The 13,286-nt window shown below is 42.5% G+C and overlaps 1 protein-coding gene across 1 annotated transcript in view; it reads right to left on the bottom strand.

The window, feature by feature from the left end:
- DAAM1 (dishevelled associated activator of morphogenesis 1) overlaps positions 1-13,286 on the bottom strand; it is a 183,059-nt gene that overhangs the window by 82,255 nt on the left and 87,518 nt on the right. The window contains 1 exon segment of the mRNA XM_027554228.1: positions 1,460-1,549. Within this exon segment, the coding sequence (XP_027410029.1) occupies positions 1,460-1,549 (90 nt within the window).

The following is a 13,286-nucleotide window of genomic DNA, read 5'->3' as shown; positions in this document are numbered from 1 at the left end:
ACTGGTTACCACTGCATTAGGAACCCTTAATGCTTGACATGATCTAAGTGGCTCAGAAGTTATCTTCAGAGGCTACAGTTGGACACATCTCTCAGCAAAGACCCCTGGAACAAAATCCCACATGTAGTTTTATCAATTACAATAGCTCACATGGAAAATCAAATGTGCTTTAGTTTGTTTGAGAGGTAGGTATAAACCCAACAACTCAGTGGTTCATTCATCATACCTTCACTTCCAGGTATCAGATGCTGGTGTTACAAGGGTTATAAAGCCTGGCACGAGGGGAATACAGGAAGGTTCACTGCTGGAGAGACGCTCCCAGGAGGGGGCATGCCAATTACAAAGGCAGCGTGGTGCAGGGGTCGGAACCATGGGGGCAAACGGAGGTCCTCAAATGCATCCTAATCCACTAAGGAAAGGTTTCCCTGGCTCATACTGTGTCTTCTCAAGATACTGGATTGTTATAGCTTGTTCCAGTTTCTTTGCTTCCAGAGGTGAGTAATCCAGCACCCACTCTGGTTGGAGAGGTATCGTTTCCCTTAGGAACCAGCCCTGCCCTTTCTGCTTCCCTGTCCTGATGTAAGTCTCCCCCAGAACAGATAGGAAAGCGGCAAAAGCTGGCCATGAACACAAGTGGTTCCAAAAATGGGTGAGAGAACAGTTGCAGAATGTGCCACCGTGTTTGAAAGATGGCAGGGTGAGCTTTATTGTGGGAGATACAGTCCACAGGTGGTGCCTAGTGCCACGGAGGCTAGGGAAGAGAGTTAAGTACTTTCTCTACCCCATGAATTCCTTTCTCTCCTCCTCCAAAGGTACCAGAATCCCCAGCTTTTACATGCGGATGACCACCCAGAATAAGACAGCATTCCTGGCAGGGGGGTGTGGCCATGTAGCTAACAGTGGGATGTGAAGGAACTCAGGTCTGGGACTCCCGATGTGGCCCTAAGAGCGGGGGTGGGGAGCTGCGCCTTCCCCATTTCCTCCAGCCCCAGTTTGGAACCTGAAATGGATGGACAGCCACTTCACACCACGAGGACAAGGCCACGTCTTAGAGATGGCCAAATGGAAAGTTGTTCGAAGGTAGTCCCAGAGAGCGGGGAAAACTGCAGCTGTGAAACCACAATGCTGGTCCTCACCTGCCTACATACAAACTTTCATGTAAAGGGCAAGTTTTGGAAAAACACGTCAACCTTCTGTAAGCTGATGTTATTTAGGGGTCTCATACACAAGGTTATGAATAATGGTGTGAGGTGAGGGGGTTACAATGAAGTGTTGATAAAATCAACATCCAAGGAGCCGGTCCTTTACCACATATAGTGCTAAGGCCACAACTGGGCACATTCAATCTGGTTTTTACATTATAAAGAACTGCCTGAAGTCTGGTGGTGAAATGGGAGCGCAAAGGGCATCAAAACAATAATAATTTTCCAGTTAACCATAATCATCATGAATATCTTACCTTTTTCTTGCTACAGTATATCTGCCATTTTTTCTCTGCTGGAAGTGCAAACATGGCTTCCCTGTGTTTGTCTGTGAGGTCAAGTTCATCCTGAGAAGACAAATAATAATAATTAGTTTACAAATTAACCGTTATTCCTATAAGGGAAGTTTTATCAGCATCACCAGAGTGAGAAAACAAAACCAACACATATTCAAATGAACTTAGGAAAGACCAAGAAGCTGCTAAGTGCCAGTGTCTGTTACCAGCATTAAGAAAGCAGGTCCCTGGCCTTGGGCTGGGCACCCAGTGCAGCCCTACACTTACCGAAGGGTGGGGAAAGCTAGCTGGGCACGGACAGAGTTGTCCTGGGCCAATGTGTACTGCTACAGAGGGTCCATTGAACATTAAAGGTCTTTAAAGCTCCAGAGTTTGGAAGGATTTACTAATTTTTACAGATGAAGGACTGGTAAGGATGGCCCTACAAACACTGACAACTGGGATGGGCCCTGAGGGACATGATGAGACGAGCGGAAGAAGAAAACCACGGGTTGGGATGTGGTAATGAATTAGAGTATCTAGGGGACACTGACCAGCTTGGCTGAAGCACTGGTTTATGCAAAGAACCATCAGATAAAAGCTTTGGGAGGTAAGGAGTGACTCTGTGGACAATCTTCAAGGCCAGATTAAGGAGTTTATTTTCTTGACCAAGAAGAGCCAGTGAAGGTTCTGAGAAAGGGAGTGACATCTGTATCACCAATATTTATTCAGTACTTCAAATGTCAAGCACTGTGCAGTCATTTTCTCGTTTAGCTCTCATAATAACCCTGAGTTCCACTCATGATCACACCCACCTTGTATTAATAATACTTGTTGTAATACAGCTGGGGGAAGTTTTGGCAGAAGGTTGGGTAAGCAACCTGCTCAAAGACCATATATGCCTGGTAAATGATGGGGCTTAGAGTTTAAGCCTAGAGCTGTCTGACTCCTGAGCCCAGACTCTCAGTCTCTCAGATCAGTGTCTGGAAACATTAATTTTATAGTGGTGTGCAGCTTAGATTGAACACTGAGGGAAGGCAATTTATGAACATCTATAACTAATGAACAACAATGAGATAATGACTATAAAGTGCATAGGGAACAGTTCTTGGCATTTAATAACTCATTCCATGGTCAACATTATTATTGGTATTGAGCACCTGGTACAATTTTATTCCTATAGGGAAGTTGAATCTAGTTAAGAGCGGGAGATTGATGGGTGTGAGACATATTAAATTACTATAAATTAAGGCACAATAATAAGGTTCAGCTAACTGAGGCATATAATGCAGCTCTACCACTCGTGGGGCTCCCATCTTACAGTTCTGCCTCTGCTGGATCATCAAGTGCTATCATTACTTCCTTGAGAAAAAGCTCACATTTTCCCTTTGTTTTGTTTCCAGTGAAGCCACCCAAACTTATGCCCTAATCACCTCTGCCTTGGCTCTGGCACCAGCCTCCCCCAGTTCCTTCTCACCCTTCCGATCCTTGCTACATCATGACCACTGATGCGTTAGCCAGTGGTCCTCAGACTTGAGTGAGCAATGGAATCACCTGGAAGGTTCCTTACATCACTGATTGCCCAGTGTTGAGGACTGAGAAAGTGGGAGGAAGTACAAAATGTCATTAGTTCCACACTGCCTGCAAAATTAATTATACATCCCTCAGCCAGTCTTTTGAAGTCTTCCATTTATAACCCCAACTTAATTGCCAGGCTTATTTCTCGTTATCCCTTTTGCCCTGATCTTGTTAACCCCTGCACCTCCAGGGCCTAGACACACAAGGTCTGATACATGCCGGCTGCCTGGGAAAATTCTCATTAAGCCTCTGTTTCCCCATCTCCAGGATGGGCCTGTCATTTCAGGGCTCTGTGAGGATTTGCAACATCAACTCAGGTAGTAACGCCTGGCATAGGGAGGGGCAAATGTACTGTGGTTAGTTCTCTCATCTTTAAAAAAGATGCTTTTTCTTTTAGGAGCAAGGTAAGTGGTTAAGTCACTAAAACACACACTCAGACACTAACCACTAGAAACTAGTTAAGAATTTCAACAATGTAAAACCAAGGAAGGAATAAAAAATATTTACAGAAAATTCCATTATAAGGGAACATGTTAAAAATGTTAAAATTTTGTTATGCAACTGTTATATACATATGTGAAATAATTATTTTTTCCCCTTTCTTCCTTTTTTAATTTCCTGTAAGTTATACCTATTCTCATCTACTGATGAATAGGGGGATATGGCGACATAAAGCACTTCCCAACAATTAGGGTTTTCTTGGGGTGGGATTGTGGATTCAGGTCAGTTATTCAAATAGCCCAATAATATGGTGCTTAGTTTGGGGAAAAGGGTTGTAATTTGTGAGAGAAAAGTGAAAGTGAAACTCGCTCAGTCATGTCTGACTCTTTGAGACTCCATACAATCCATGGAATTCAGTAGGCCAGAATACAAGAGTGGGTAGCCATTCCCTTCTCCAGGGGAATCTTCCCAAACCAGGGATTGAACCCAGGTCTCCCACATTGGACGTGGATTCTTTACCAGCTGATCCACAACAGAAACTCAAGAATACTGGGGTGGGTAACCTATCCCTTTTCCAGGGGATCTGCCTGACCTAGTAATCAGATTGGGATCTCCTACATTGCAGGTGGATTCTTTACCAGCTGAGCTACATGGGAAGCCCTGATTTGTGAGAGAACAGTGCTATTAATATTGTATCCTTTACTACACTGCATTACTGTTTTTCCTATCTGAGCAGAGGTGTGAAGAAACATGTGAATCCTAAAAACCTCGAAATTCACAGCAAAAAGTATTAATATTACTATATTTTGCTGTTAGAGTTAGAAAACTTCTGCTGAGACACAAATGACCAATTTTGAATTGAGAAGACATGGTTGAATTAGAACTTCAGAGCAGATGGCTTCATGCAAGGACAGAATTTCCATAAAATAATTAAAAATTGCTATAGGCCCTCTAGGCTTCCCAGGTGACTCACCGGGTAAAGAATTTGCCTGCCAATGCAGGAGATGCAGGTTTGATCCCTGGGTCGGGTGGATCCCCTAGAGGAGGAAAGGGCAACCCACTCGGGTATTCTTGCCTGGGAAATCCCATGGACAGAGGAGCCTGGCGGGCTACAGTCCATGGGGTCACACAGAGTAAGACACAACTGAGCATGCACACACACAGGCCCTCTGGATGTAATGTAGGATTACAGTAAGACTACAGGAAGGAATACATGGATAGTGGTAATGGTAACAGCTAACAATTCGGACACGACTGAGCGACTTCACTTTCACTTTTCACTTTCGTGCATTGGAGAAGGAAATGGCAACCCACTCCAGTGTTCTTGCCTGGAGAATCCCAAGGACGGGGAAGCCTGGTGGGCTGCCGTCTACGGGGTCGCACAGAGTCGGACACGACTGAAGTGACTTAGCACAGCATAGCATAACAATTACTGAGCACTTTCTGTGTGCTTAGTAGCAATGTTTTTATGGATTAATTTAGTTTATCCTCACAATAATCCTATAAAGTGGGTAGTAGTATCCCACTTTCCAGGAAACTGAATCAGACAGATTCAATAGCCTGTTCAAGGTAACACAGCTAGTAAATGGTGGAGGAGGAACTTGAGGTTAGACTGTCTGGTTCCAGATCCCATGTCCTTAACCACTAGCCTGTTCATTCTGTTGATCATTCAACAGGTGGGGAGAACCATGACACTGACGTCAGTAGGAAAAACGCACCCTTGAGCTGCACTGGCGGCCCACTGGGCCTGCTGAGTGTCTATTTACACAAAGAGGGAGACTTTGTTGTCAGATACCCCTGAATTCCAGGTCTGGCTGTTATGGATTACGTAAAATTCAAGCATCCACTAAATTTAGGCATTTTAGGTGCAGGGAATAGAAAGGTATCACAGAGCTCATATGCTTGAAGGGGCAGAATAGAAATCAAAGAATCACAGGATCCCAGGGACGAGCACACAGAGTTGAGCTGCCAGAGCCCATTTGCTACGGGGAGTCATGGGGCAGGGAAGGCTGTGATTGAGGTGAGACCTGAGAAATGAATAAAAATTAAATAGGTCAAAAGCATCACAGACAGTAAACAGCAGCCTTGCAGGCAGGCCACTGTGAACGTTGGTCTTTATCATAAGAGCAATCAGAGGTCAATGGCAAATCTGAGCGAGGAGGGGTGACATAGATTAAATAATAATTGGGAGTGCCTAGGCACAATGCCCAGAGTGTAATGAGACCCCCACCCCTCCATTCCAAAAGTTTCTTTGCTCTGACTCACTCTGGTTTAATAATATGGCTTGAAACAAGCCTGCAAGATTGGAAGAGACTATCACACAGCCTTAGAGATCAATCAACACCTATTCCACGTCCTACCCATTCCAGGACCATGGCCAGACATTACAAAGGACGCAAAGATGAATAACAGACCCCAATCGCATGGAATTTAGATTCCAGTTAGGAAGACAAGATGATAGAAGGCTTCAACAATTCCTCTTCTTCTCAGGATAAAGTCCAAATTCCTTAGCTGGTAGGTAGGGCCCTTCATGATACGGCCTTTGCTGACTTGCCCCACCTCACCTCCTCCTCCTCCCCCCCCAGCAGCCAACTTTCAGCACTTGGGATCACAAGTTGCCCATTTCTGAAACCTTTTTCCAAACAGCCCTTCCCACCATGTCTAAGAATGAGTCCCATTTATCTAAAGCTTTGGGGGTTTCCCTGATAGCTCAGTTGGTAAAGAATCTGCCTGCAATGCAGGAGACCCTGGCTAGATTCCTGGGTCGGAAGATCCTCTGGAGAAGGGAAAGGCTACCCTACGGTATTCTTGAGCTTCCCTTGTGGCTCAGCTGGTAAAGAATCCGCCTGCAATGCGGGAGACCTGGGTTCGATCCCTGGATTGGGAAGATCCCCTTAGAGAAGGGGAAGGTTATCCACTTCAGTATTCTGGCTTTTACAAGGTATCTAAGCTTTTACAAGGTATCTAAGCTTTTACAAGGGATCAGTTGTCCCCCAGGCAGCCTACCTGACTTACCTTGGGGGGTGGGGGTACCCCTCTCTGCTCTCCTACTAACCTTTTGGCATTAATCACATTGCTGCAGTTATCACACTTGCATTAATCACAATCACATTGGCATGTCTGACTCCCTTCCTAGACTCATCTCCAGACAGCAGGAATGAAATTTGTTCTGTTTATCTTTGCATTAGTTGCCAGGACCCAAAACAATATCTCATATATAGTTGGACTGAAGAAAAAACTAAGGTGAGGGCAGGTGGGTATCTGAAAAGGAGGGAGAGGGGTTATTATGGGACATAGCAAAGATCAATGCATTTCAATAATTCAAACCCATCCTCCCTTCCTTTTTTTTTTTTTTTTTTGCAGTAAGATGGTGGCACTAATGGTAAAGAACTTGCCTGCCAGTGCAGGAGACGTAAGAGATTTTAGCCTGGTGGGCTACAGTCCATAGGGTTGCAAAGAGTCGGAAGCGACTTAGCACCCATGTACGCAGAGTAAACAATTTTCGTGTTTTGGCAAAGGTATACATTGAAGTTTTTTGCACTTTAACCTTCAGAAACTGGTTGTACCATTCTACTCTCCCACCAGCAACATATAGCAGTTTGGGTTACTCCACATCCTCACAAACATTTGGTACTATATCTTTAAAATTTTAGTCATCCTAGGGCTTTCCATGGAGAAGGCAATGGCAACCCACACCAGTACTCTTGCCTGGAAAATCCCATGGATGGAGGAGCCTGGTGGGCTGCAGTCCATGGGGTCGCTAAGAGTCAGACACGACTGAGCGACTTCACTTTCACTTTTCACTTTTATGCATTGGAGAAGGAAATGGCAACCCCCTCCAGTGTTCTTGCCTGGAGAATCCCAGGGACGGCAGAGCCTGGTGGGCTGCTGTCTATGGGGTTGCATAGAGTCGGAGACGACTGAAGTGCCTTAGCAGCAGTAGCAGCAGCAGGGCTTTCCAGGTGCTGCAAGTGGTAAAGAACCTGCTTGCAAACCCAGGAGACATAAGAGATGCAGGTTAGATTCCTGAGTCAGGAAGATCCCCTGAAGAAGGGAATGGTTACTCACTCCAGTATTCTTGCCTGGAGAATCCCATGGACAGAGGAGCCTGGTGGGCTATAGTCCTCGGGGTCACATAGAGTCAGATACCACTGAAGTGACAGCACAACTTATGTGAAGTGGTACCTCAATGCAGTTGTAATTTGCATTTTCCTGATGACACCTGATGCTGAGTATGCCTTTTGACAAGTTCACATGACATTCACACATATTCTTTTTTGATATATTTATTCAAATCTTTTGCCCACTTATGAGTTGCCTGTCTTATTGTTGCAAAACATGTCCTTTGGCAGAGGTATGTACTGCTAGTATTTTGCCTCACCTGTGCCTTTTCATTTTGTTAAGTCTATTTTGATCACTAAGTGTTTTTTATGCAATACAACTTCATAATATTTTTTCTTTTATTAAAGTTAGTGCTTTTTATTTTCTGTAAGAAATCTTTGCAAGCTGCAGATAAAACAGAACAAAACTCTATGGTTTCTTATGGAAGCTGCAACCCACTCCAGTACTCTTGCCTAGAAAATCCCGTGGACGGAGAAGCCTGGTGCAGGCTACTGTCCATGGGGTCACAAAGAGTCGGACACGACTGAACGATTTCACTTCACTTCAGCTTTAGCTTTACCTCCTATGTCTGAATCGATACTCTATTTCACAGACACTACTCCTGGGGTCCTTCTTTGGTTACAAAAGGGATGGACTGATTTGGCTACTTTCTTTTTCAGCTACCTGCACTCATTTAGATACACTGCTAGGCAAGCTGGGGAATGAAAGCACAATTGACTAAAGGAGGAAAAAGAACAGAGTATAAGCTAATTTGAAATCATCTCATACATTAGTTTCTTCAAAATTACTTCAAAGTAATATTATAAGAGATTTTTCATTTTGATAATTCAAATACTCAAAGAGGCAATCATGGAAAACAAAACAATTAGGATCACAGCATCTCATATAGTATCTCTTTACATGAATTTTTAAAGAAAAAAAAGTCAACCTATAGAAGTAGAAAGGAGATCAGTGGTTGCTTGGGGCTAGAGGCAGGAACAGAGATTAACTGCAAATGGACCCAAGAGGAGATATGGTGATGAAATTATTCTAGAGCTGGATTGTGGTAATGACTGCAAAACTATATAAATTTACTAAAATGCATTGAACTGTATACTTACAAGGGGTCAATTCTATAGCATGTAAGTTATATCTCAATAAAGTTCTTAAAAAACAAAAATCAAGCCTGGTTGATGGAGCCCCAGGAAAACAAAAAAATTTCAGAATAGAGAAAACAGCGCCGTGTGTACATAGTAAGGAAAGATCATTCTGGTTGAACAGTTAACTAAAACAAGGAATCTATTTAGAAAAGAAACATTGGGGGAAAATGTATGAAGAGGTAGGAAAGGGAAAAAGTGAACCTCTTTAAGTGGTTCAATCTGAGAAATGTTACAACTTAAATGCAGTTTCTGTTTGAAACCATGATCACTTCCATGAAATATTCTTGTCCTTCCCTTGAAAATTATGTAGGCTCCAGTAGTATGCATTCCATTTAGACCAAGAGTTGGGCAATGTTTCCCCCAATGTCCCTTAAGATTAAATTAGGTGATAGGTTAATATAACAATTTAAGTTCTGAAGAAACTTTTCAGTGTTTTTTGTTTCTCCTGAGTAGTGATCTAGAGAAGAGTACTGGCCTTCTGTGGGTTAATAGTCAAGTTTTTCACTTGTTCAATTGCTAAGTCCTATCCAACTATTTGCGACCCCACGGACTACAGCACTCCATGTAGGCTTCACCTCCTTCACTATCTCCCGGAGTTTGCTCAAACTCAAGTCCATCGAGTCAGTGATGCCATCCAACCCTCTCATCCTTTGTCGCCCCCCCACCTTTTCATTTCCTCTTCCCCTCAATCTTTTTCACTAAGATTAACAAACAAATATATTTAGCACAACCCCAAGAAACATCCCGGTTGCTTCTAGATCACCTTCTAACCTCTCACCTTACTCTCCCCACCCCCAATTTTTGCAATCTGGCTATGTCAGATATTGTTTTGAGGGCTGGCAATTAATCCAAAGATAAATAGAATAAATTTAGTTCCTGTTACTATACCTTAGACTGAGATGGCCTAGCTCCTTTCATTGGCCAAAGAATTTTTTTTTTTCCATATTACTCCTTCTTGGATAGGGCTTTAAAAGTTAAAGGAAAATGATTTAGTGAATGGTAAAGAAAGAAACATCTGCACCAAGCATCATTTTTCTCCACAAAAAGTGCAAGTTTCTTAAAAATGGAAACCAACAAAGGCTTTTCTTCTGTGGGAAGATACCAATTATGTTTTTCATATCTTTATAAAACACTTATTTCCTATATTTTTATTAGCTGGGAGAAAACATAATACTTAGACATTTTTTTTTATTAAGAAGAAAAGAATGCTGAAGGAGGTCCAGCTGTGGGAACTAAAGTTCTGGCTTCATCTCTCACAAAGCATGTTATAAACCCCACTTGGAAAGATTCTGCACAAAGAAACCCCACCAGTTCTACATTCTAGAGTAAGCAGGCAACTCTATAGAAAAATCTATATAAATCAGAAAACAATTGGCATAGCGCAAATAAATCTAAGGAAATGGATTGATTCACTAGATAAAGCAAAGGAAGGAATTTTGAAATAATATACAATAAGGGTTTTGAATGAGTTGAAAAGCTCTTTTCAGAGATGTGAGTGAGGCTAAAATATGGAATTATTTATAACACCTTCAATGCTATATTTAAAGGACTTATTTTTTAAACATCTACCAAGTCAATAGATTTCAGTGAGCCAACAACAAGTGAGTTTTCAGCTAACAGAAATCTCTAATGAAGGAATTCAGGATTCCTATTTCTGATGAGTTAAGCTAACTCTGTATCACAGAGAAGTAGGAAGACACGTGTTGAATGCTCGGGGAAACAGAGATTAAAAACACGGAGAGAGGGAGAGCTAAGACAGACAGGTCCTTGGGGTTACCCTGCCAATCAACCCACTGCTTTGTGTATGTTTCTGTTTTGGGGTTGTTTGGCTTTGGTTTTTAAATGGTCCTTGACAAGGTAATCATCCATTTGACTCAATGCACAGAGCTCACAGTATTTTTTAACACTATATTATTCACACAAGGGTAACTTTTCTTCTTCATATTAAAAACACCAGGTATTTACCCATAGCAAACAGGCCCAAGTTACCCATCCTGATCCCACCCACCAAAAGTCTCCCACATGTCCAGCAGGCAGCAACCCCCCGGTTCACCTCACACAAACCCAACAGCAGCGGTGCCTTCTCTGGATTTAGCCCTCTCCCTCATCCACCCTCATCTCCCATGTCTAACCTCATCTCCCACCCCACAACTCAACACTACCACATACAAGACAAACCCTCTTGGAGGGACAAATGGCCAGGCCTTAAGTCACATGACACAGTGATAAGTACCACATAAAGCGGAAAGGGCCAGACAAAGCGGACAGAGGACTGAAGGGTGGCACTTTCACAGCAGCAAAATTAGACTTCTATACATGTTTGGAGAAAATGTACCTTTCAGCTGCAGTAATTCATTAAATTTATGAACATCCATCCGTCCCACAGCAAATAGCCACCACATCCACGAGTCATGAAATGCCATCACAGCTCTTAAAATTTAACCACCATGACCTTGAGAACAGTATTTTATTTTCTTAGGGATGGTTGGAAACCTGAAAGTTAGATAAGCCCTTTGTTGGTTTAAATAGAGGAGCGTTCAGTGAATTATTACCTGTCCCTAACCAGTCAAGACAGACATAAATGGAAAACAACAGGGAGTGTTAAGTCCCCAAAGAGATGTGTACACACAGAGAATAAACCTTAAAGGTTTTCAGCCTGTGAGATTTCTGCCAACGTTCTTAGTCATTACAGAAAATACCACAATATGACTCACCACCACCTACACAATAATGTTCTCTGTGTCTGACAGATGTGTTTTCATTCGACATATAAAAATAACAACTGAGAAACCCCACAAGCAAAGGCTAATAGAAATAACTTTTTAGTTTCTTACAACCCACGGTTAATTGTTTTACACTATTTCCTTTCCTACTCTGAATAGCAGGCAATGCAAACTATATCCAGTTTGCTAGACAAAAGTCTGCTGCGAAACCTGTAGGCTTCTTATTTGGCTTCTTTGTGTTATTTCAAGTAGAAACTTCATTATTAGTCTGCATCACCAGCAGTTTTCCAATAATCTAAAGGAAATCACCTTATTCTAAATATATGCTGAAATCAACTCCCAAGAGCAATCCAGCCACGCAAATGTCCAATTTTTATATAATCTAGTACAACTTCTGTTGACAAGGCTTAATTGAGAGGATTTCTAAGCAGTGTTTTCCTGATTGAATGGAGGGACTTTGTCTCCTGAGACACCAAGTCAGCTTCTAGAGTAAGAGGTAAGAAAGGTCCTGTGGGCAAGTGTGAAGCCAAGTTACACACGCGTCCCTCTTCAGTGACACCAGCACTGCTCTCCCCCAGGCCTCTCCCGACCTGCTTAGACTTGCTAAGCAGCTCAGCTGGCACTTCTAAGTTTTAGCTGGGTCAGAAGATATCTAGCACAATGAGTCTCCTCCCACACTGCAGCTATTTACTTATTCTACCATGTAATATAGGGTGGAGAGACTGCCAAGGACGGAAAATATTTCTTAGACAAGAATGCTGAAGCTCCAATACTTTGGCCACCTGATGCGAAGAACTGACTCACTGGAAAAGACCCTAATGCTGGGAAAGATTGAAGGCAGGAGGAGAAGGGGATGACAGAGGATGAGATGCTTGGATGGCATCACCGACTCAATGGACATGAGTTTGAGCAAACTCAGGGAGATACTGAAGGACAGGGAAACCTGGAGTGCTGCAGTTCATGGGGTCATAAAGAGTCGGACACGACTGAATAACAACACCCTCAGCCTTTTAGCCTGCTACCCTTCAGTGCTCCCATCCAAATGAAGAAGAGTAGAGAGACTGACAAAAGGTGGACATGGACGCAGGAAGAGTACAGGAACCAGCCCAAACCTATCACAACTACTTCAAGAATAATTCAGAATAGGAATCCAACTGTTGGATGATTCAGCCATCATTAATTCATGCATGCACACATACATTTATTCAAATCTTCCTGAGCATATCATGTATAAACCTTCAGTAGTGAGTTATTCATCCAGGCCACAAGCATTTACTGACCATGGACTCGGGACCAGGCACTGCTCGAGGCCCTGGGGATCTTGAGTGAAAATGCCAGATTCAATGCCTGTGCCCTTCTGCTCTCTGACGTTGTAGAGGTGCATGCTCACAGGGATTTAACATGAGTGTCCATAGGTGAATAAACTAAATTGATTGTTTAAAAGATGGCAAAGGACTTGCTTTTTTCTTCTATACCCAAGAAATGTCCATCTTTCCTGAAAACAACGCAAGTATACATTCTAAATAACCTTCATTTGGTTCCGTTTAGTTCTTAAATATTACATTGTATAATGAAATAAACAGCTAGCAGCTGTAGGATGTTTCCAGTGGATTTAGTTAACATTAGACAAGAGGTGGAAAACTCCAACTTTTTTAGGAATTTGGTTTTCTAAAATATATATTTTATATATATATATATTTTTTTTTTTTTTCTTCCTCCCTTCATCCATGAGCCAGAAAATCGTAACTAAAAGATGTAACTGGTACTGAGCTCCTACAACACAAATCAAGAAACACTTTGAAATTC

The sequence above is a fragment of the Bos indicus x Bos taurus genome, chromosome 10 (genome assembly GCF_003369695.1).
Source record: "Bos indicus x Bos taurus breed Angus x Brahman F1 hybrid chromosome 10, Bos_hybrid_MaternalHap_v2.0, whole genome shotgun sequence".
Classification (NCBI taxonomy): domain Eukaryota; kingdom Metazoa; phylum Chordata; class Mammalia; order Artiodactyla; family Bovidae; genus Bos; species Bos indicus x Bos taurus.
This window is presented reverse-complemented; position numbering and strand designations above follow the sequence as displayed.